Here is a 25,895-nt window from a genome sequence, read left to right on the forward strand (position 1 = left end):
AATACAAGAGTCAATTATAGTTATTGGTTGATTACAGAAATCATTTGACCCAATAGAGTTTCTTCTGTATGTGTTAAGTTAATGCAGAATTCCTTAATAATTGCAAACACATGGAAAACCCCAATGACTATCCTTGACTAATATTAAGTAAGATAAAAAACTAGGCATAATGTCACATACAAGTGATTCTACCCACCAAGAAGCTGAACCTGGTTGATTGGTAGAATTCAGGAATTTTGATCTGCAATGGATTAAGTTAATCCAGTGTTAACACTAAATTTGGCATTTATATGAAGAATCCCTATGTGAGTAGAAGTGGCTATAAAAAGGAATGAATTATGTAATCCTTGAACTTTTAGCCTAGGTAAGATAGGAACACTCAATATTTGAAAACAAAATACAAAACAAAAAAAAAACAACAGAGAGATTATGTCTGCCAAAGATATTCACACAAACCTTACCATCCTGGAAAATGTCATTTTCTTGTAGAGGATCCAAATGAAAGAGGGATTATTTATGAATGAGGAAGTCCTTCACAAATTCCTGTATAGATTGGTGTATTAGTTGCTTTAAGCTCTGGAACTGTTTCATAGCATTTTCACTGAATTCTATAAATACGCAAGAAAGATGAGATTTTACAGTCCATACAGAGAAAACCATTGGATTAAAAACTACTACTGCCTAGACTATACTATATTCAGTAGATACTGAGAATAGGGAGCTAGGACCAACATTGAATAGAAAAGATTACATTTGGAAAGCTGCTCAGGACTTTATTATAATAGTTTATAATCCATTTTTAAATCATAAGTATCTCCTTGTTATAATCTCTGATTGCCAAGTTTGGGAAATTACAATATATGAAAAAGCCATTTGACCATGGATGGACATGTAGTATTTGTAAAAAACTTTTTACAAATGTCCAGAAATGATCTGTCCTGAGGAAGTGTATATGTCTATATTACAAAAAATATGTCTGAAAAAGGAGTAAGAATGAAAGATAGCAAAGTATCAGACAGCTCAAATGTCATACTGGTTTTAATGAAAAGTAAAAGAATAATAATAGGGACTACAGCAAATTGAAAAGATTTTCTAGGGAGAATCTGTGGGATAACTTGAGGAGAAATTATTTTTATATTTCTGTTTTGTTGAATTATAGTACATAATCAGAGGAGATTATAGTGATAACCTATATTTTGATTATTATTTTTCCTTACAACATGATGGTGTTTTGTAGAGACTACTTTTTGCAAAACTCTTTGGACATTTAACATCTGCTAGGAGGGCTCGAAAATCAGAAGTTCCCCATTTCCGATTGAAGAAAGTACAGAATATAAAAATGTGGCTATCTCTTCGTTCCTATCTTAAGGTATAATGGCTGTGATGACATGACTTTTGCAAGCTGGCTATCTATGATTCTAATTCTCTTAATACATCTCAATCTAATATAAATCTTTCCAGCTATACTCACAAACCTTGCCATATGAGCATGCCACTAGTCATAATATGGTCTGTGTATTCTGTATCCAGAATAAGAGAAATCTGTTTCATGGATTGATTTTTCTAATAATATTTAGAATTTCAAACCTAGTTGAAAAACATAACATTATTTACATATATACTAAATATTACTATGCTAACATATTATATACTACAACAATGTATATTTATTTGATGTTTTAATTTTTTAAATTCTTTCACATATATTGACTTTTTTCAATGTCACCATACATGGAAAATAAAACTCTAAATAAAGATCTTAATTTTTTTTTTTTTTTTTTTAATGAATTGCTTAGATTACCAACAAGAAAAGAAAATCCATTTTTTCCCCATGCATATCTATCATAAGCCAGCAGAGGGAACCCACTCCTTTAAAAAGGCTCAAAAGCAATGTGTGACTACAAAATCATTTCACTATTTTAAGTAACTCACTACTTTAAAATCTCACTATTTTAAATAAGTAGGCAGTTTATTTGGCATACCTGAATCTTTTTTTGCGTGCTTTTTCTCCCTTTTAAGAGTTTTCTTCTAAATTACTCAAGTTCCTGAAAAAAAAAAAAAAAAAAAAAAGGACATCTGAATTACCCCTAACAAAATACTTATTCTAAGCGTATTGTTCTTATACATTAAGATAGCCATATTTTCTACTTCATAAAAATAGCATAGTGGATAGAAAGCTGTCCTGGAAGTCAGATCTATATTTAAGGTCCATCACCAACACTTTTATTGGCTTTGTAATTCTGGGTAAATCACTTAAAAAAAAATTGGGATCTCACTCAAATAGAAATGAGGCCTATTAAATATACCTAGATATCCTTGGGGCCTTTTAATTGATTTAATTATAAAATGTAATATTCTCTCTAATTTTAATTTATTTTGTTAAATATTTTCTAATTATATAATCTGATTCACCTCTGCTCTCTAGGCAGCTCTCTAAGGCTGTAAGTTACAGAGAAGAATTCACAGTGTTAGAGGAAAATTTCCTTATCTAGGAGTTTTCTATACCAATGAAATCACAAGTCCAGTCTTTATCTCTATGTTTATTTAAAATGTCCTTAAAAATTTTACTCAAAAGACTACCAGTATTTTTCTTAATAAAGGTGATCTGGTAAATAGAGGTCCTTAGAAACTCCTAGAATTCTTTTGCTTTATGAATTGTGGTCAAAGGAAACAGCATAAAAACATTGACTTTGTACTTATAATTCTCTCTCTTTACTGGACCTGTGATTTATTTATTTATTTTGATGTAGGATTTGCTGATGAAGAAACTTCCTTTTATCTCTTGCTGTAAGCAACAGTTATGTAGTTTACTACCCTCTTTTTTAATACCTTAATGATCTCATTTGAATTTGTTGGGGGATGCATACAAACTGAAGTTAAACTATTGGATGCTGCAAAGTCACTTCTATTTTGTGCTTGTCTGCTGTAGAAGCATAAGTTAATAACAAGGCCTCAGGCAGCTCTTCCCCCTTGTTCTTCCTAGTGCCCACTGTGCCAAGGTTAGATTATAAACCCATAATTTCCATCACTAAAACATTTTTGGGTTGTATTGTTAGTCAAGTGAATTTATTTTTATTTGTGAAAGTACTTAGGATTGATTACTCAGCATAATCACCTTTGTTCACTCACTTCAGTAAAAGTTTAAAAGGTATGCTAAGATTCCTGTACTATATAATTTCTACTTTTTGTTGATATTACATATGCCTAGGACATGATATCATTAAATAGTTGATGTTTATATTGCATTTGGGCAACACTGCAAACAATAATAAATAACTCATGTTAATGAGAATATGTATTTTTAAAATAACATTTTCTTTCCTTTCAGCGTCGGGGTCCTCAAAGATCAGTTGATGTAATAGTTTCATCTGCATTCTTGTTGACTATTTCAGTTGTGTTTATATGCTGTGCCCAGGTAAGTTAATTTGCTGAATCTAACTATAAGCAATCAAAATTCAATCTATTCTCTTTTAGAAAACAGTCTAAGTGAAATAGTACTTATGATGGAAAAATGAAAAATTCTAGCAGGTGTGCAGTATATATTTTAGGTAACATGAGTTAAGGTATCAGTGTGGGCCCCCTCTATCTCTTTCCTCCATTCTCTTTTTTTCCTGTATGTGTGGAGTAAGATATGGTGAAGAGCTTACAGATTAAGCACATATTGATCAGAGACTGCTAGCTAACGTAAACCAGGGCCACTAGGCCCCGGTCTGCATTCCATTGTCCAAATATGGCATGAAATGACCAAAGGTTGTAAATCACCTTGTCAGCTGCATTCCAGTGACCAAAATAGGAGAATGCAGATTTATATGACCAATCACAACACGTGGAGGGCAGGATTTTGGGGGTTCTTTGTCTGAAATGTATAAAAGTTGTGAACATTTTCAAGGGAGTGACTCTCTCCTGCTGTGAATTTGGCTCACAGACCAGGATAGGGTCCGCTTCTCGAGATTCTAATAAATAATTCTGCTTTTCTTTGAGTGATCTCTGAGTAGTCATTTTTGGATAGAATTTTCTATCCTTCACATGTACAAGTTATGTTTCTTAGAGGTCAGCTACATCTTCTAAATTCAAGGTGCATAAATTCTATGATAGATGTTATATTATTTTATTTGCTATTTAATATATTGCAACTGCCACCTCTTATTTACTGTTCATACTGTTCTATGCCTCTCTATATTATTTCTACCACTGATAGTAGTACAGGTATGTAAATAAAATCTATTCTGTTCATATTTTCATGGTGGTTTTTGTCAGTCACATAATATAGAAAAAGATGTAGTGAAATCCATTGGAGTTATCATTCATTTAAATTCTTCTGAAACTACAGAGGTATAATTCACCATCACTTATAAAATATTTTAAAAATAGCAAGTTGACAGAATACGGTAAAATTAGTATTTTAAAAAATATTCTGCAATATACATTAAAACTTCAGTTTAATGTTTAGCCTGAGAAATAAAACTAAAAACTATTTTAAGCTTTGTCCAAAAGGACTTCATTCTAAAATAGATAGCATTCTTTTTTATATAATTTAAAAGTATTTTATTACTCACATTCTTTTTTGCTTCAGAGATACTAAAAATAATGATATAAAATATTGAGAATAGAATTGGAAAATGTTGCTTGGTTTTCTAGAAATTTTTTTAAAATAGTTTTTGTTTACCAGATATTTGAATGGGTAATTTTACAACGTTGACAATTGCCAAACCTTTTGTTCCAATTTTTCCCCTCCTTCTCCCCCCCCCCCAGAAGGCAGGTCAACCAATACATGTTAAATATGTTAGAGTATAAATTAAATGCAATATATGTATACATGACCAAACAGTTGTTTTGCTGAACAAAAAGAATCGGACTTTGAAATAGTGTACATTTAGCCTGTGAAGGAAATCCAAAATGCAGGTGGACAAAATTAAAGGGATTGGAAATTCTATGTAGTGGTTCATAGTCATCTCCCAGAGTTCTTTCGCTGGGTGTAACTGGTTCAGTTCATTACTGCTATTGGAACTGATTTGGTTCATCTCATTGTTGGAGAGGGCCACGTCCATCAGAATTGATCATCATACAGTATTGTTGTTGAAGTATATAATCTCCTGGTCCTGCTCATTTCACTCAGCATCAGTTCATGTAAGTCTCTCCAGGCCTTTCTGAAATCATCCTGTTGGTCATTTCTTACAGAACAATAATCCATAATATGCATATACCACAATTTATTCAGCCAATCTTCAATTGATGGGCATCCACTCAGTTTCCATTTTCTGGCCACCACAAAGAGGGTTGCCACAAACATTCTTGCACATACAGGTCCCTTTCCTTCTTTAAGATCTCTTTGGGATACAAACCCAGTAGCAACGCTGCTAGGTCAAAGGGTATGCACAGTTTGATAACTTTTTGAGCACAGTTCCAAATTGCTCTCCAGAATGGCTGGATGTATTCACAGTTCCACCAACAATGTATCAGTGTCCCTGTTTTCCCACATCCCCTCCAACATTCTGCGTTACCTTTCCTATCATTCTAGCCAATCTGACAGGTGTGTAGTGGTATCTCAGAGTTGTCTTAATTTGCATTTCTCGGATTAATAATGATTTGGAGCATCTTTTCATATGACTAGAAATAGTTTCAATTTCTTTATCCGAGAATTGTCTGTTCATATCCATTGACCATTTATCAGTTGGAGATTGGCTTGATTTAAAATAGATAGCATTCTAATGAGATTTTCATGTATTTATTTGTACTCAGGAGAAAGTAAATTATTAATAAATGTTATGGTTCACCTTAGCCATTTTAAGTTATTTAAATCTTTCATACACAAAATGCCACAATTGATATTAAATTGTTAAAAAGTGTTAAATTTAGCAAGCATATTTTAAAAAATTTGTGTGTATGATGTACACAATTTTGTAATGTTCATAGCTCATGGGATTTAGAGCTGGATGAAGACCATAGAGATCATCTACTCCAACTCTCTTATTTTACAGATGAAGAAATTGTGGCCTAGAATAAGGGGGAAATTACTTATTCAAGATCATACAGAGTTGCAAAGCCAGAATTTGGACCCAGATCCCCTCAATCTAAATCTTTTCTTCAAGAAATGATTGGCAGCCAAACAATTGCAGCAAAGAGATTATAGGGACTATGTGTATATGTATGTTCATTTGGCTGCCAAAATATTATTTTCATTCTTATTAAACTAGAATTCATTATTTTCTTTACAGTAAAAGTATAAATGTAATTTGAATCATCATTGATTCTTCTTCTTTGTTTCCTTTATCTTTGGATTTTAGTTGCTTCATGTGCATGAGATCTTCCTTGATTGTCACTACAACTGGGAACTGGTAATCTGGTGTATCTCTTTAACACTTTTTCTTCTAAGATTTGTTACCCTTGGATCTGAAACAAGCAAAAAATATAGCAATACCTCAATATTACTTACTGAACAGGTGAGATTTCATGTTTAATATGCTAGAAATTAGTGTCTACAATTTATTAGTCACTTCAGATTTTTCAGAGGGCTTATAATAGGAAGGCTATATATTTATTTTCAAAGCAACTTTAATGCTATAATTGTTTCATTCTGATTGCTTATTCTACTTAGATTATATTATTTTTTCTTAGCCTTCTATTTGTTTAGAAAGGGATACATTTCATATTCATGATTTTAAGAAATTATCAGGGCACATGTTATTGAAGAGTATGACAAATATATTTTAGCAAACAAGAATTCTTATTAACAGAAACATTAAAACTTAAGCTTTTGATGGTTACATTTAATATTTATTAATCTTGTAAATTTTTGTCATTTTTTATGAGTGGTACAAAACTTGAAATTTGAAAGAAAATTTATCTTTAAAAGTTCATCCAAATATTATATCTACCATATATGAATGATACTTTACAAAGTTAATCAGATACTTTTCATGTGTAATATCTTATTTAATAATTATGGCAATTCTCTGAAGTAGATAGCACATTTTATATTAATTTTATAGTAAGAAACAAAAGCTCAGAATGGTTAAGCAATTTATCCAAAGTTACATGATTAGTATATGGCACAGGAGGTACCAAATTCATGGTCTTCTGATTGCTAATCTAGTGCTCATTCTACCATATTGTACCATCAAGAATGACTACTTTTGTGTGGTAGACTATTGAAAATATATTTCCTATCTACATTTATAGGATATATTTTTAAGTAAGAACACCCAAACTATTTTATTGACTTTGGTTCCAATAAAACTTTATTTATTCTTTCACCATACATGGTTCTATGATGAAAGTAGACTCACTGATTCATGATTTTACATTTTTTTTTTTTTTTTTTTTTGCTGAGGCAATTGAGATCAAGTAACCTGCTCAGGGTCACACAGCTAGGAAGTATTTTTAAAAAAGAAAAGTTATATAAAGTGGTTTTTAATTGATCCAAATAGATAAACCTGTACTTGAAAATGGAGAAGAAACCTAATAAAAAGGAAGAACTGACACTAGTGAATAATGTTTTAAAACTTGCTACTAAATTATTGAAGGTAAGATAAAATTAAAATTAGAATATAATATTGATTTGTATGTGGTACTCTGATTTTATATTTTGTATTCTCTAGTTTTCTTCCATTTCTTATTTTGAAAATTCTTCAAAATATTTGTAGTTTATTTTTGAGCATATTCATATAAGTTGTATGCCTTGTTAAAGTATTTCTAGTATTTCTTAATTTATCATTATTATAAATATAATTGCTAGGATTTGAACTTAAATGTTGAAAACAAAGAAAATTCTATATTGATAATTTGAAAAAATTTTGTTTCATAACATAGAGAGGAACTTAATTTCAGCTTCAAAGGATATATAGTTTTCACGATACATATACTAATGCAGTGCAATAACCTAGTTCTAACCTTATTTATGCCACTTTGCTCAAGGCCACTTAGGAGTTTGCAGATTACTTAACTTTCCTGAACTTCAAGTTTCATCATAGGTAGAAAAATGTCTTTGTAGAGAAATACTATTTATAATGATACAGTATATTAAATATTTGGATGTTAACTTAAAAGACATAGAGGAGAATTACATAAAGCCAGCTTCAAAATTAGTTTGACACAAGTAATTTAAGAACATTTTCTGCTTATAGTTAGGTCAAACAAATGTGGTAAAAAAAAATGGTAATTCTGTCTCAAACTAACTTTGATATTTAATACTGTTCAAAATGATTATGTCATAAAATTAGATTTAATTATGTCCATTTTTCTGTACAAATTTTAAGACTATCAGAAACTTTCAAGGAGATTTGTATTCTTGTTGGGTTTTGCTCCATTGATGCTGATTACAACCTATTTCAAATCCTCTTGATTTTTTTGTGGATGTTTTCCTATATAATTTCATATGTAATGTATTATAGCTATTTGATTATATCGTGTGTTCTTCCAGTTGCCCTTTGCATGATCTTCAACTTAATTTCTTTGGAGATAATAGTGTAGGATATAGGGATTCAAGAATTATAGGATGAAAAGAATAGAAAAATCGATCAAGGAAAGAAAATCAAGAACCCAATATTATTAAATAAGTGTTTGACAAACATACTAAGGAATAGAATTCATCCACTTTGATAATTATTGTGTAACTATTGCGTGCAAAGTACTGAGATACAAAGACTAAATGAAGTCTTCAAATATTACTCAGTAAATTTGAGAAAACTGGATAGCTATATAACTAAAAATGGGGTTTTTAGGTAGACATCATAATAAACTTTTAATCAGAGCAGAGATCTAAACTTGGGGAAAATAAATAATATATTTACTTCAACTACAGAAAGCGATTTTTTTTTTTTATCAAATTGGAAGAAATCATGACTTTGTACAACACTATATATCTAAATGAAAGGAAAAGAGACTTTGGAAAGAATGCTTTATTTGATAAAGTCAGTGTGGCTTAGGGAATAGAGAATTGGACATGGAGTCAGGAATTCCCAGTGAAATCATAGGTCCAACATAAAGAAATTTGTTTTGCATGATTTCATATGTATAATTCAAATCATAATGTTTGCCTTCTCAGTGAGTGAATGAGTGGGGAAAGAGGGAATTAGGAATTCAATTTAGAAAGAAAAAGAGCATTAAAATAAATAATTTTTTTAAGAAAATTTTTAAAAATGTTAATTGAATTGGAGGGAGAAATAATAAAATTGTGTTAGAAGAATTTTAATGAATTCCTTTTAGATCTTGACTAGTCTCACCAAAAGATGTGCATAAAGATGACAGATCTCTGGTGATTACTTAACAAGAATAAAAAGGAATTTACATTTCAGCTATATATGTCTTCCTTCACATCATTTACAAATCCGAATGCAAGTAAAATTATATTCAATAAAGGATTCTTAAAATTGTAAATTATTTTGAATCCAAATAATAGTTCTAAAGAACTGATGGTTCCAAGAAAAAAGATGTATTGGAAGTAATAGAAAATCTCATAAAAATAATGGTCAGACAATCATAAAACTTATGGGATGCAGCTAAACCACTTCTGAACGATAAATATTTATCTTTTAAATGCTTACATCAAAAAAAGAAAAACGTAAATTAGTTTAGGGATGCTATTTTTAAAACTTGAAAAAAACAAACTAGAAATCCTGAAAGTTAAAGAAGAAATTAGTAAAAAAAATTTTTTTTAAATGACCATTGAATTGATAAAGCATTAAAAATTAATTAAATAAAATCAGGTAATATTATTTTTTAAAGAGAAAGAAAAACAAAATTGTTAATAATAAAAACAAAACAATTGAGGAGGAAATAAAGAAAATTATCAAAAACTGGCAGAGAAAATAGATGAATTTTTACAAAAATATAAAACATAAAAGGAAATGTTTTTTTTTTAAATAAACATCTATCAGAAAAAGATACTGAACAAAAACTATAAATGAGCTACCAAAATGGGAAAATGTACCCCATGGATTCAAAAGTGACATATCAAACATTCAAAGAACAATTAGTTCACCATAAATTGTTTTATATAATAAAGGAACCCCTCTAACCACTTTTCTTTGTTGCAGATCATCTTGCAACTAAGCTAGGAAGAGACAAAAAAAGAAAATGAGACCAATATTTTCAATGACTATTGATGCAAAAAATTTAAATTAGGTATTATCGAGTATGTTGAAACAGCATATTAGAAAGACTATATGGTATGAAAGTTGGATTTATGCTAGAAGTGCAGGGATAGTTCAACATAAGGAAGACTATAAATATGATAGACAATGTTAATAATATAAATAATACTGACCACATGATTATATCAGTAGTTACTGATAAAGCCTTTGACTAAATCCAAAAACTATTTGTATTAAAAACAAAACACTAAGAATCATAGGAACAAATAGACTTTCTCTTAAGGTAGAACAATATCATATTAAATGGAGAAAAGTTAGAGGTTTTTTTCAGTAAGATCAGAGGTGAAACCAAAGATGTATCAGGCAAAAAGGAATATAAATGATCATTTTTTTTGTTAATAATTTAACAGCATATGTAGACTTAGTATTTTTATTAGGTTTTAGTTCATTCTCTACCTTTAGGAAAACTCTAGGACATAAAATAAATCACTCAAGTCATCAGTATTTCTATTTATACCCAATAAAACTCATCCAGATGAACTCAAAAGAAAAAATTTACTCAAAATAACTACAGTTGGGACAGCTAGTTGGTGTAGTGGATAGAGCCCAGCCCTGAAGTCAGGAAGACCTGAGTTCAAATATGGCCTCAGACACTTAATACTTCCTACCAGTGTGACGCTGGGCAATTCACTTAACCCCAATTGCGTCAGCAAAAACAAACAACCAAAACACTACCATAAATACTTTTTCCCAAGATTATAATCTCTTTATAAAAATAAAGTTGGATCTAAGTAATTGGGGAAACATTAATTACTCATAGGTAGGTTGAACTAATATATAAGGAAAATGACAATGCTATGTAAATTAAATAACATGCAATACTGTACAAGTCAGATTCTCGAAACAATGTTTTATATAGCTAGAAAAAAATAACACATAAGGAAAAAATAAAAAGTCAAGAATCTAATGGATAATAATGAAGAAAGAATTTGGAAACAATGTCTCAGAAATAGATCTTAAACTATTTTGTAAAAGCTGTTATAAAAGCTATCATTAAAACAATTTAGAACTGTTTTAAAAAAAAAAAAAATCACTGCAGTAGACTAGGTACCCAGGATACAGAAACATGTAAATATAAAGATCCTACAAAGTGGGAAGAAGTACTCATTATTTGACAAAAACTCTAGAGGAAACTGTATAACTATTGGACAGATACTGAATTTAGAATAATACTTCACAGCATATGCCAGGATACTCTCCAAATGGACAAGAATCAGATATAAAAAGTTACATTATGAACAAATTAAAGGAACAAGAAAGTTATCTTTCATATCTTTAGATAGGGAAAAAGATAATGAGTGATGAAGAGGTTTACTTAAGATAAAATTGGCAGTTTTGATTTTATATGAATAAAAAGATCTTGCGCAAACAAATTTAATGTAAAAATTAATAAGAACAAATAATTGTGGAGAAAAACTTTACAAAAAAATTTTTTTTGATAAAGACCTTATTTTCAAGACATAAAGAACTAAAAGACCAGAGCCATTCTGCAATAAATAAGTGACCAAAGACTATAAATAATTAGTTTTCAAAAGAAGAAATCCAAACCTTAAAAGAAGATTAAAAAAAAAGATAAAAAAATATAAAAGAAGAAGTTAGAGTCTCCAATATGTAAAGGTCCTGTTGTCTCTCAGTTGTAATCCTTCTCTGGGAAGAGGTTTCTTTTCTCTGTGAATCTTTTTCTCTGTCCTCTTTTTCCCCTCCAAAAGTATGGGATTGTTGGACTTGCGAATCCATGGGAAGTCTTCTCCTTGACCTAATCCAGAACTGACTTTCCAGACTCTAACTTCTTCTTTTATCCTCCCAGAAAATGGGTGTGGAATAACTCAGGGGCTTGTGGGAAAAATACTTCAACCAATGAACTTGCTCCTCTTAAACGTGTAAACTCCTCCCCAGAAGTCCAAAGGGGTAAACTCCCCTTAAAGGTCGGAACAAAAGGTGTGAACTAGAGAATTGTTATGTACCGACTTAGCACTTAGTAAGAACCTAACATCTCATTATCTCATTAGCAATAAGAACCTAACAATCAACTATTATATATGAAAGTTCTCTAAAATCATTGAGTTGCATATGTGGGGTGAGAGTGGGAAGTCAGAACATCTAGGTTGAGATGCTGGTTAAGTAGAACAATAGAGATACTGTCAATAGTAATAAAGTTTGAAGTTAAAAAAGGTTTTTGTAAACCTTTGATAAAAAATTGTTTTGGACATAATGAGTTTGAGATGCTTATGGAACATCTAGTTTAAAATATCCAAAAGGCAATAGATATTCTTTTAGAACAAAACTTCTAAAACTGTTTCTACTTTCAACTCCTTTTGGCCCAAGAAATTTTCATGCAGTCTTTGGTATGTAGATATAAAAATATAGTTATACAAATCAAACATTTACTGATAATAAATCCTAATTTTGCAATCCACGGTTTAAGAAGCTCTGTTTTAGAACATTCTGATTTTCTACTTTCTTGAGTCCTGTTGTCCTTAAAAGCTTTTCTATCAAATCTCTTTGCATTAACTAGCATAGTAAATATATTAAACTTTAACATTTGTCTTTAAATTGTTCCAAATAGGATTAAAAGCAATCAAATTTTGCTGTTCCCTTTCTATATCCTCTTTTTTTTCCTGTTCCTGTTTTAAGACTTTTTCTTTTCCTAAAACGAATGACAACTACATTTCCTTGTTATAAGATTAGCTTATTTTAATAATCTTTGTGTACATTACAGGTGTTCTTTTGAGCACTGATTTCTAAAAGTCTTTCAATGTCTTTTGCCTTGAAATTGTTCAACAGAGGCAGTATGCAAAGAGGTCTGGAGGACTAGGTTCAAGTCTAGGCTCTGCTATTTAATAACCATATAATCTCAGGCAAGCTATTTTGTAAATTGATGTACCTTAGTCTCTATCTGTAAAGTAAAGATGATTCTTTAAGCCTTTCTAATTGTAATGTAATACTGTTCTTTTACCATTCTTTTACCACCTAACATTTCTAAGCTTTGAAATTTTTCCTTTGTTATGATAATTTCATTTCTAATGATTATTCTTTTTCTCTATTACTAGGAATTGGACAGTCCCTTCAGATTATATGGACTTACAATGAATCCACTGCTTTACAATATTACCCAGGTTGTCATATTGTCTGCTGTTTCTGGTGTTATCAGTGACTTACTTGGATTTAATTTAAAGGTGAAAAATTGCTAAACATTCTTTTGTTCTAGAATAAGTTTTGTGACATTTATTTTGTTTTAGGCATTCTTTATAAATTATATTTACATTTACCTATCTATACACTCACACCAATGGAGGCATTTTTGTGCTCTTATATAAATGGAGATTTCTCTCATTGATATACATTATATATTTATAATCTATGGAACTAATGATTTGGAGAGTTTTTAAAGGAAAGATTTTTACAATTCTCCCTCCCTCACGAAAATTTTTTTTGGGGGGGAGGGAGGCTAAAACTATTTTACATTTTTAAATTAACCAGAATAATTGCAACCTTTTTAAGAGAGATTTTTCTTTTTTTTACATACTTGTGGTTTTACTGGTATAGGAACTTTAATAAGGAAACTTTCTCTCTAAATCCATCTCTAGAGCTGTTCTTTGAGGGTATCAAGACTTTGAAAGCTGTGTAAGGTTACTGTGTTAGTAGGTGTCAGAGATAGGATTTGAATGCAGGCCTAACGATGAATTCTTTGTCCTCTATGAATGGCACAGTGGATAGATCACTGGCCCTGGAGTCAGGAGAGGAGTGAGTTCAAATCCAACCTCAGACACTAGCTATATGACCACAGGCAAGTCACTTAACCCCAATTGCCCTTTCCCAAAAGGTCGTCTTCTCCCATGATGATTGTATGGCCTACCTTGAAAGAGAGGTGAGAATGAAGAATTTTAGAGAAGATTGTGATTGATAACTACTCTGTAAATCTGACTTAATAACTTGAATGTTCTCTGACACTGTATTGTTTCTTTTTAGCTCTGGAAGATCAAATCATGACAATGTAGAGAAAAAGCCTCATCCAGTTTTCTGAAACAAGAGTACTGACTATGCTGTCTCAAAGCAGTCACTGAATCTGAGCTTCAGAAGCTACTGTCTCCTTAAAGGATGTAGCTTAGAAATTTGAAGTGTTTACATCTGACTGTCTTGTGCAATTGTTATATTTATTTTTATCTTTTCACTGTTTTTACACTTAAGTCTTTATTTTTTATTTTCAAACATTGATATATCTAGTTATTGAAAGGGTGATAAAAACTGATATCCATGTACTTGAGATCCTGGTAATAGTTCATAGTCAGTTGCTAACATCCAGAATATAGAAGTCAGTGCTGAGAATTGTTTCCTCATAGGTAGAGTGAACTTGCCTTACATTAGAACAAAATTTTTTTACATTTAAATGATTTATAATGTTTCTGTAAGCATAAAACATAACATTCTGATTCATTCAGAATAGACAATTGTTGTGAGCAAGAATTGCAAGGTTGACAGAAATAGCTGAATGATTTATTTATTGTGTTAGAGCACTTTCTAGATCCAGTCAGTTTTCTCTGTATTTTACATTTGGAATGATGCCAGGATCTAACCTGATTAAGCTGCAGTTTAAGCACCCTTCAGTATTAATTAATATGGTATTATATAAAACAGGTCAACAAGTGCTCTTTGATGATAAAACTCTTAATAGAGCAATAATTGTAAATGGTTACAATGCCGTAAGGTATTTTGATAAAAATTAACTAGTAATAATTATATTTATTTGAAACACTGGGCTGTTTGCACAGCTCCAACTGTGCATGCTCAAAATGTGCACTTTTTAAAATTATTACTTTTAATGTGTATCTTTTATATGGAATATGTTATAGTGTACAGGGGAATGATATGGTATCCTTTTGAGTGAGGTATAATATACTCATCTCACAAGTGAAGTGCCTCTTGATTTTACTAAAGTACCTTATGTTTACTCAAGTAAAATAGATTTTTTTCCCATGATACACTATAGCATATGCCATTTATACCACACTCAAATGAACAATCTAAGGATAAATACTCATAAAAGATGTTATATATGTGTGTGTTTGTGTCTATACATACACATATAGATGCACACATATATATTCCTAGAACCATATAAAAATAAAAAAATACAGTTTTTACAAACTTTATCCTTTAAATTTCATATAAGATATACAACTCCCTTTTTCATTGATATAAGGGCTATTTAGAGATATAATTCTTTTAGAAAATTGATTTTTCCACAAGTGTCAAATCTAGTACTTTATCTTATTGTCATATTACACAGGTGGAGTTAACTTGGTGGTTGTCTTGTTGAAGCTTGATTTAAGGTTGTTGTATTTGTATAACAAATTATGACTAAATGAATTTTCTGAAAACTGCATATTTGCCCTAAACCAGGAATTGTTTGAAAGAAATAAAAATCTTGTTTTAGCCAAGCCCATCATGTTAAATATATTCAAACCTTTACAGTTTTTAGGAACTTTAACATTGTAATTTATAAATTATTCATTTGAGATTGATATATTTAGTTCAGTATTTACCCAAATCATAACTTCATTTCAAGCTGTGTTAAAGAGTAGAACCATGTAGACATGTTTTTGTTCTTATCATTCCATACAATTAGTAGGCTTGGGGGTAATTTAACCTCAAATTGTGTGGTATACACTACTTATAGTAAACAACAAGTAAGCATTTTTAAAAATTTGCCTGTGTACTAATAAGTTTAATAATGACCAAAGTGCATTCTGATTTTTTGAAGGAATGTATTACTGGAGCTTTAAGAACATATTTAGTTTCTCATGTGAAAAATTATGATATGTTTCTTCTGCCTCTGTTGTCTCTTGTTGGAATTGTTTTTAGGATTATATTTTATAAACAACTTTTCAAAAATAAGGTACAAACCTACACGGAACTTACATTTTGCACAGAATATATTTTGAGAAAAAAAAGTACAGCATGAGTTCTGTTGGAGGTAAAAGTGAGACTTATATCTCAAAAACAAAACCTTTAATTTCAGAGTTGAAGTATTTTTGAGAAACTTAAATGTTGAATATGCTGATTTAAGAAAGTCTGTTTTAGAATTGAAATTGGGAGATGAGTTATTAAGTTCAGTTCATTTCTGAACAATTTTTTATTCATCTGTTGGATTATGTCACTAACATTGGCAGCAAAAGGGCAATAATATAACAATTTGTCATTTCAAATAATTTTAGTCTGCCATTGGAAGGGGAAAATTTAAGTTGTTGCCATTAAATATATCATTAATATAAGAAAATTGTTACATATCCCATAACATAGGAAAAACAGGTTAAAAATAGAGGTAAGTGAAAATGTGGCAGATATTGTGTGTTAGCTATCTTTCTTTCTGTTTTCTTTTGTTTGTCAGGTTTTTTTTGCCACATATATTGTAACTGAAAGTTGGAGTAAGTTTAAAATAAAGAAATCTGTGGCTGATGGTATGAAAAAATGGTAGTAATTTTTAAAAACTCATTCTCAACCAGTTTTCTTTGACTGCATTGACGTTAGCTTGGTAATTGTCATTATTGGGACCAAAAGAAGCCCACTTAAGAGTGAGAAGATATTCTAAATTCTCATGAGGCCAGAAAAAAGAGAATTAAAAGCAACATTTCTATGAAATGGATGTTGTAAATAAAAATAATAGACCTATAACAGAAGTTGGGAAGGCTTAAAAATCAGTGAGCACCTGAAAAAGAAAGCAGAAATGAATTTAAAATTCAGTAATACAGAAGAAATATCAGTAAAGCCAAAAGAGAAGAAACACAGATAACTACTATAAAAGCAGTCTCATCAGGCTCTTAAAGCATGGTGAAACAACAACATAAAACCCCCTGCATACCATATTTTAAGAAAGCAAAATCGACCTGAATAGCAAAACTAAAAACTTTAGCTTGGCACTTGGCACTGTAAATATGATTTGTTGTCCCATGGAGTAACAAGTTGACATATTAGTATGCGAAATCCATCTCCTATAATTTTTTTTCTATTTGTGTTGTAAACAAAACTTGAAGAAAAAGGATGTTAATAGGTAAAACCTGGATAATTCCAGGTTCTTCTTGGAGAGGTAAACAAAGGAATTATAGTAATAATTTTTATGTACCCAAATGCAGTGAGAAATGTTTTCATAGGACATATTGGTTATAAAAAGTCTGGATTTGACATATTCTCATGAAAATTTTATATAAAATTCTAGAAATGGCCTCATGCTGTAGAGCTTTACATTGTTGCAGCTTAAGACATATTTATCAAAAATATATTTTATGATGCTAAATAAGTCACATGGATTCAAGGAATAACATTTTAAGAATGAATTCAACTATCAAATAAAAATATACATAATATTTCTATGTAGGCCATATTGTTTTTGATTACCAAATAGGAGCATTTAAATTTAGAGATCTAGCAAATTTCTAGTTAAACCTTTGGTATTAATTTCGATTTATCTGCACTTTTGGAATCTTAATATTTTGCTTCCATATAACCTCTATTATAGAGGTGGTGCTACTAAGGTAGCACCTGGGGAAAGGTATGGCCATTGCTCTCCTCTTCCCAGGAAGGGCTTCTCCCTTATTACCAAAAGTAGTAATGCCTCCTTAAGGCTCCTGTTCCCTCTTGACTATAATCTATCCACATCTATTATAGAGGATGAAGACACAGATAAAGTAATTCTATGAAGAACATGATAAAAATCTCAAAAAAGAAAAATCAGTACAAAAGAGCAAAGTAAGATAAACTATACAAATGAAATAATTTAATCCTACCCTATTCAAACAAGTTAGGAATAATGTAAATTTGTTAATGGATAGAATAATGAATATAAACTCTGACTATAATTTCACATCAACATTTAATTGATAGAGATTAGTTGTTGTAACAAGGAGATCAAAAAGTGCCTTAATCATTAAACACTTGATTGACAATGTAGGCCAAAAGCAGAAAAATACCAAAAACATTTGTATGAGATATAAAGTTGTTACCTAAAGATTCTAAGAAGAATAATTAAAGATTATGGATAATAACACCTAAAAGAGAGATGCAGTAAAATTACTTAAAAACTTAACATGTCATCTCAAAGGGCATCTAAAGATGGAAATGGAAGGGAAAACAACAAACAGAAAATAAAATTCATAATCAGAAGCAATAAAATTTGAATTCTTATAAATCTCACACATGCTTAGAAATAAAAATAAGATGGGGAAAATCTCAGCAAGATTATAGGAACATTAGAGTTTAAAGAGAACTTAAAATTAGCTTCTTCATTTTACAGATGCAGAAAGTAGGCTAGTGAGATTAGCCTTCTTAGGATCACAGAGTTAGTAAGAGTTTGAGACAAGATTCAAATCCAGATTTTCTCTATTTCAGGCTACTATCCAGTATACTACTAGACCAAATATACAAAGATATTTTGTGGAATGACTTTATATTTTTTTATTAATTTTATAATTATACATTTTTTGACAGTATATATACATGAGTAATTTTTTTTATAACATTATCCCTTGTATTCATTTTTCCAGATTTTCCCCTCCCTCCCTCAACTCCCTCCCCTACATGACAGGCAATCTCATACATTTCACATGTGTTACAGTATAATTTAGATATAATATATATGTGTAAATTTTCTTGTTGCACTCTAAGTATTGGAGAATCACTTTATATGAATGATATAAAGAAAGAAAAATGCCAAAGTGGGCAGAAGAAAGAATTCACACTATATTAGTTCCTTTTCCTTCCCCCCATATTAGTTCCTTTTCCTTCCCCCCTTTCCTCCCTGGCCCCTGAAAGTGGAAATTAACAGTTATCTCCTTTTTTCCATCCATGTTAGATATTTATGGAAATCCTCTATAAAAACATTGAAAGCATTTGTGATGAGGGTATAGGTAGAGAAAAATCAGGCTTCTGGAAACAAAATTACACAAGAGACTCCATCCATCATCACAAAATTGAATAAAAGAGTACAAGATCCCATTGTGCATGCTGCTTGCCAATGTAAAAAAACCTGATTAAGCAAAGCTAAAATATAATTTTAAAAACCTATCTTCCAACAAGGTATATATTATATCTCAAAATCATTCAAAATTCCTTGAAATATAGGGATGATAGTGCTAGTGGTGGGTGGCAGCATTTATATAGTGCTTTAAGTTTTGCAAAGTGCTTTACAAATATCTTGTTTTATCTTTACAGCAATCCTAGGAGATAAGTTTTATTATTATCATCATCTTCTACAAGTTATAAACCTGAGGCAGACAAAAGTCTTGCAAGACACAGGACTTCCCAGGCTCACAAATCTAGTAATTTTTTATTTTTATTTTTTTTTAATTTTTAATTTATTTTTTATTATTATTATTTTTTTTTTTTTGCTAAGGCAATTGGGATTAAGTGGCTTGCCCAGGGACACATCGCCAGGAAGTGTTAAGTGTCTGAGACCAGATTTGAACTCATGTCCTTCTGACTTCAGGGCTGTGTTCTATCCACTGAGTCACCTAGCTGCCCCCAAATCTAGTAATTTTTAAGTCTGAATTTGAATTCTTCTCACCCAAGAAAATTTGGGAGATCAGAAATAGAGTTGTGATATGAGAGTAGAGTCTTGTCCAGAACCTACATGGATGAAACACTGGCAACGGGTCTAGGTGGTAGTGACAGAAGAAGCAACAGCTTTGGGAACACTGAAGCCAGACAATGCAAGAGGGCATGGGAATTGGTCAGAGGGACATTACAAGGGCCCTTGTTCTGGTGGCTGGATGCAGCACTGGATGGAGGCTGGGCACTATCAACTCGATGCCTTCCCCCTTTCTGAGTCACAGTTTAGTGATGATGAGGAGTTCTTTTGGTCAAGAGGGAACAGGAGTTCTAAGGAGGCATTATTATTTTTGTTCATAAGAGAGAAATCCTTCCTAGGAAGAGGAGAGCAATGGCCACACCTTTCCCTAGGTGCTACCTTGGTAGCACCAAAAACTTCCATATCTCCAGAAGCAGTTTTGAAAACAGTGCAAAAACATCCAAAGCTTAATACACTGTCCATCCTCCTTCACCTCTCCTGAAGAAAATTACATCATACAAAATAATTGACAAAATGATTTCATGAGATATCAGGAAACAAAAAGACAAAGTCAAAAGAATGAAAAAGTAGGAAAAAATGTAAAATATCTCTTCATAAAAAGAACTGATCTGGAAAATTGATTAAGATTAGACTACTTGAAAAGCTATGATCAAATAAAGAGCATAGACATCATATTTCAAGAAGTTATCAAGACAAGTTGCTCTGAAATTCTAAAACCTAAAACCAAAGGATAAAATAGAAATTGAAAGAAGTTGGCCAATCATTTCCTGAAAGAGATTCCAAAATGAAATTTCCAGGAATACTATGGTCAAATAGCAGAGCTCTGAGATCAAAAAGGAAATAATTCAAACTGCCAGAAAGAACCATTCAAATGCCATGGAGCCGTAGTCAGCACTACACAAGATTTAGCAATTAAGAACTGGGATTACAAGTGAGAATAACCTACTTAGCAAAGAAAGTATAAACTTTCAAGGGAAAAAATGAATATTTAATTAAATAAAGGACTTTAAAGCATTTCTGATGAAAAGACTAGAATAAAAAATTTAACTTCAAATGCAAAACCTAAGAGAAGCATAAAAAAGTAAAACATGAAAGAAATCACAAGGGAATCAATAAGGTTAAATTGTTTTGTCTTTCTATATTGGAAGAAGATACATTGTAGATTCTAAGAAATTTTTTTCCCTTAGAGCAGTTAGAAGGATTCTGCAGTAGAAAGAGGGCATATAGATGAGTTGATTATATTAGGATAATGTAAAAAGAACATAGATAGACAAGAAAGAAGAATGCCCTGGGAGAAGGGGTAAGGAAGAGGAAGAGTGGAGAAAATTATCTTACTTAAATCATCTGTGCAAAGAAGAGCTTTTATAGTGGAGGAGAAAATGGTGAAGAGTTGGGGAACACTTAAATCTCAAGCATAAATTGGTTCAAAGGGAACATTGTATGTATTGGTGGAGGGGTCTTATAAAAGAGAAGGTAGATTTTTTTAAAAGGCAATGGTTAGAAGCAAAACATTTTAGATGAGAGACTAGATGAAAAGAAAAAAAAATAGGGTGGAAGGAAATGCAACTTAATAATCATAATTGTGAATGTGAAGAATTCACCCATGAAATGGAAATGGATGGCAGACTGGATTGAAAACTAGAATCCAACAATATATTATTTACAACAAAAATGGTTGAAAACATGTAATTGAAATAAGTGACTAGTTGAGAATCTGCTGTCAGCTAAAGTAAAAAAAAAAAGGGGGTAGTAATCACAAACTCAGGAAAAACAAAAGGAGACCTAAATAAAAGTGATAAGCAGGTAAACTCATCCTGCTAGGAGGCACCATAAACAATGAAGCAATATAAATAAATACTTAGCATCTGCAACAATTGACATGACATACAAATTTTTAAAGGAAAAATTGAAAGAATTATAGGAGAAAATAATAAAACTATGCTAGAGGGGACCTCAACTTTTTCTTCTCAAGGCTAAATAACAACTATAAAAATAAATGAGAAATTAAAGAGATGAACAAAATTTTAAAGAAGTTAGGTATGATAGATCTCTAGAGAAAACAGAATGGAACCTTTTTCTCAACTATACATGCCATTTTCACAAAAATTTACTGTATTACAGTATAAAAATCTCATTATGAAAAACGGAAAAGCAGAAATATTAAATGCACCCTTTTTCAGACCATAATGTAATAAAACCATTTTCAATGAAGACCTGAGAAAACATAGGGTAATAATTAATTGAAAACTAAGTAATCATCCTAAAAAGTGATCAAGAAAGACATCATAGGAACAATCAATTTCATTAAAGAAAATGACGAGACATTTTAAAAGTTGTGGAATGTGGCCAAAGCAGCATTTAGGGGAATTTTTGTATCTCTAAAACATAAGTAAAAGAAAAGACCAATGAATTGGACATGTACCTAAAATTAAAACAAAACAAAACAAAACTAGAAAAAGAACAAATTAACCCCCCCAATTAAATACCAAAGTAGAAATTTTGAAAATCAAAGGAGAGCTAAACAAAATTGAAAATAAAAACCTTTGAATTAACAGAGAAGAGCTGGCTTTATAAAAAGACCAATAAATAGATCATTGGTTAATTTGATTATAGAAAAAGACTAAAACCAAATTACTAATATCAAGAATGTAGGAGTGAATGTAATACCAATAACGATAAAAGTAAATGAAATGTATGAATATTTACAAAAATATAAAATGCCCAAATTTACAGAAGAAAAAGAAGAACCATATCTTTGGGAAAAAAAATGAGAACAAACCATTGATGAGCTCTCTAAAAATCCTCAGAACCAGATGAATAAATGAGTTGTTATTGTTCATCTTTCATTTTCCAAAAGGACAATGACATCACAGGGTGATGTCTTATCTTGTGCATGAATTGTATTTAAGTGAGGCTGAGTTATGCAAAATAGTCAGTCTCATTTTCTCTTTCAGAGTCAGTGAAGACCAATGGCAAAACAAGTCAAAACACCTGGTTTGTAGTGGATGAAACTGATGTTTTTGGTATATGACCAAGTTCTAAGCATTCCATAGCATTTGCTTCAGTCTATCTTCATGGCTATTCAAATTATTCTCATCTTCCTCTTTTGCCAGGGGAAAATCTGTACCTGCTTGGAGTAGACAGACATCTCCCCAACTCACTTACGACTTTGAACTCTGTAGATTCAGGATACCAATAACCTCCCAATCCCTGACTCACAACCTAAATGGGATGCCCAGCACTCAACACAGTGTCTGGCACATAGTAGACCCTTAATGTTTGTTGAATTGAATGATAATTAGTTGACAGACATCCTAATATAACAGGATTTCATTACTTGATAAATGATAAGAATTTCATTTTTAAAATTATAAATTACCTCTTTCCCTGTCGTTAAGCATTAATGTAAGAGATGCCAAAGTTCCTGAAAAGCTGGTTTAAGTTACTTCCTCATTTCTATCCAGTTTTTATTTCTCTGTCCTACAAAATCTTTCATCAGCTTCATAGCTTATGTATCTTAATAGCAAAAAACAAGCATAACTTTAGTTCTATTATAGGACCATAAATTTAGAACTAGAAAGGATCTTAAAGATCATTTAGAATAACCTCTCATTTTAGTCATAAGAAGTAACGTTTGGTACAGTAATTTGAACTTGGGTGCTTAAATGTTTATTGATTATACTTATATAAATTAATTTGCGATAGTTATTGGGTATATGTTTTATGTGTAGTAATGTATATACATATCTACACACACACACACTTGTTTTACTCAGCAGCACTTTATATAATTCTCATGTTTCTGAATTCCTCATTTGTTTTTCTAGTTCAATAAATAGTTACACATATGTGCTACAATTTGCTCATCTATTTCTTCCATTTTTGGGCAGACATAGACAGTTTAGGCCACTATTATAACGTAGTGCCCACTTTACAAACACTTTTATTCCAAAAGGTTATAGTTGGTAGTTTTGGAACTTTGGATTCAAGTTACCCTAGAAAAGTGTTTGTAGGAAAATTAAAAATATATATTGAGTGATTTTACATATGTAGTATATATGTGTACACATATACACCTAATAATAATAATGATAGCCCTCTGTAGGGGGCAGGGAGGGGAAAAGAGGAGAAGAGACATTTACATAATAATATTAAAGTAAGAGCAAATTATCTGGCAAGAAAACAACAAATGGGGTCAAAGAGTTCTAATATAATTGAAAATGACTAAACAACAAAACCAAATCTTTTACAACACAAATATGTTTTTGATACCTAAAATTGGGAGAACAACAACCACAAAAAAGTACAGACTGATTTCCTTAGCAAATATTGATGCAAAAAATTTAAATAAAACACTAGCAAGATTATAACAATTTATATAATACAAAGATCACACACTATGACCAGGTGCAGTTTATACTAGAAATGCAAGGTTAATTTAATATTAGGAAAACTATATATAATTAACATAATATAATAAGCAATTGCTTATGAGGAGGCTGATAATAAATTAATAAAAATTACCTTTCTACCTAATTTACTTATTTGGTGCTATACCAGACCACAAGAGATTTCTTTTACAGAGGTAGAAACCTTACTAAAGAGATCTGGGGGCGAAAAATAAAGGAAGGCAGCCTAGTAGTTCCAGATTTTAAACTAAGTTGTAATCATTAAAACAATCTGATGCTAGCTAAGAAATAATAATAGAGTAATAGATCAGTGGAAATAGATTTAAGTATATAATACGTAGTAATAAATAGCCATAGTAATCAGATGTGTGATAAATTCCACAAAATCCAAGGTTTAAAAGTTAAAAAGTCAATATTTGACAAAAATTGCTGAGAAAACTGGAAAGCAGTTTGGTAGAAATTGAGCATAAACCAACATCTCTCACTGTGTACCATTATAAAAATGGATAAATGATTTGGACATAAAGAATGATATAAGTAAATGAGGGTGGCATGGGGGAAAGTACCCATCACATCTATGGATAAAGGAATATTCTGTGACCAAACAAGAAATAGAAAAGATCATAGGAAGTAAAATAGATAATTTTGAACATATGCAATTAAAAGGCTTTTGCACAAACAATATTGATGCATCAAAAATTAAGGAAAACAGGAAACTAGGGAAAATCTTACAGCAAGTTTCTCTAATAAAAATCCTCATTTTTTATATATATGGAGAACATAATTTACAAAAACAAGAGATATTCATTCCTGTCAATAAATGGTCAGAGGTTATGAACAAACAGTTTTCAGAGGAAGAAATCAAAGTTGTCTATGCACATTGAAGATGCTCTAAAGCACTACCGGTTAGAGAAATGCCAATTAAAACAACTTTGTGATACCTCAGCACTTATCAGATGATTGACTAATGTGGCAGAAAAGAAAAATGACAAGTATTGAAGGGGATGTAAAAATTGGAACACTACTGCATTGTTAATAGTGTTGTGAACTATTTCAGCTATTCTGGAGAACAATTTGGAACTATGCCTAAAGAACTATAAAAGTATATATACTCTTTCTCTTAATATTATTACTACTACTAGGGTTGTATCTCAAAGAGATTAAAAAGGGGTAAACGACTTATTTGTATAAAAATATTTACAGTAACTCTTTTTTGTGGTGGGAAATTGGGGAAATCCCTTTAATTGGGAAATAACTGAATAAGTTGTATATAATTGTGATGGAATACTACTATCCTAAAGAAAATGAGGGGCAGAATGTTTTCAGAAGATTTTGGGAAGAGTTAAATGAATTCATGCAAAGTAAAGTGAGTAAAATCAGGAAAATCTTTTATGTAGTAACTGCAATGTTATAAGGATGATCAACTGTGAAAGGCTTACTTAATCCAACCAAGAAAATGATCCTAGACGATTCCAAAGAACCCATGATGAAAAAATGCTATCTCTACTTCCAACCAGAGAATTGATGACCTTAGTGCAGATTGAAATATATTTTTCTTTTATTCTCATTATTACATTTTTTGGGTCTGTTTTCTTTTGTAACATGGTTTACATGGAAAAATGTTCTGTATGAATGATATTGAATACATAATTGATTATCTTTCTGCTTTCTCAAGAAGCAATGTGCAATAAGAGAGAGGGAGAGATTTTCAAACTCAATTTTTTTACATGTACTTGCAAATTATTTAACAAAATA

At 30.9% G+C, this 25,895-nt stretch overlaps 1 protein-coding gene across 3 annotated transcripts in view; it reads left to right on the forward strand.

Moving 5' to 3' along the window:
* Positions 1 to 24,934, forward strand: part of PHTF2 (putative homeodomain transcription factor 2) — a 178,224-nt gene extending 153,290 nt beyond the window's left edge. For 2 of the 3 annotated variants that reach the window (XM_074268472.1, XM_074268474.1), the window contains 6 exons: positions 1,238 to 1,369; positions 3,329 to 3,415; positions 6,285 to 6,440; positions 7,428 to 7,523; positions 13,202 to 13,327; positions 14,121 to 24,934. In XM_074268472.1, the coding sequence (XP_074124573.1) occupies positions 1,238 to 1,369; positions 3,329 to 3,415; positions 6,285 to 6,440; positions 7,428 to 7,523; positions 13,202 to 13,327; positions 14,121 to 14,141 (618 nt within the window). In that variant the 3' untranslated portion in view covers positions 14,142 to 24,934. The remainder of the gene's footprint in view (positions 1 to 1,237; positions 1,370 to 3,328; positions 3,416 to 6,284; positions 6,441 to 7,427; positions 7,524 to 13,201; positions 13,328 to 14,120) is intronic. The other variant, XM_074268473.1, reaches the window with a different exon arrangement.
* The last annotated feature ends 961 nt before the right edge of the window (positions 24,935 to 25,895 follow it).

This window comes from Sminthopsis crassicaudata, chromosome 5 (assembly GCF_048593235.1).
Source record: "Sminthopsis crassicaudata isolate SCR6 chromosome 5, ASM4859323v1, whole genome shotgun sequence".
In the NCBI taxonomy this organism is placed as follows: Eukaryota; Metazoa; Chordata; class Mammalia; order Dasyuromorphia; family Dasyuridae; genus Sminthopsis; species Sminthopsis crassicaudata.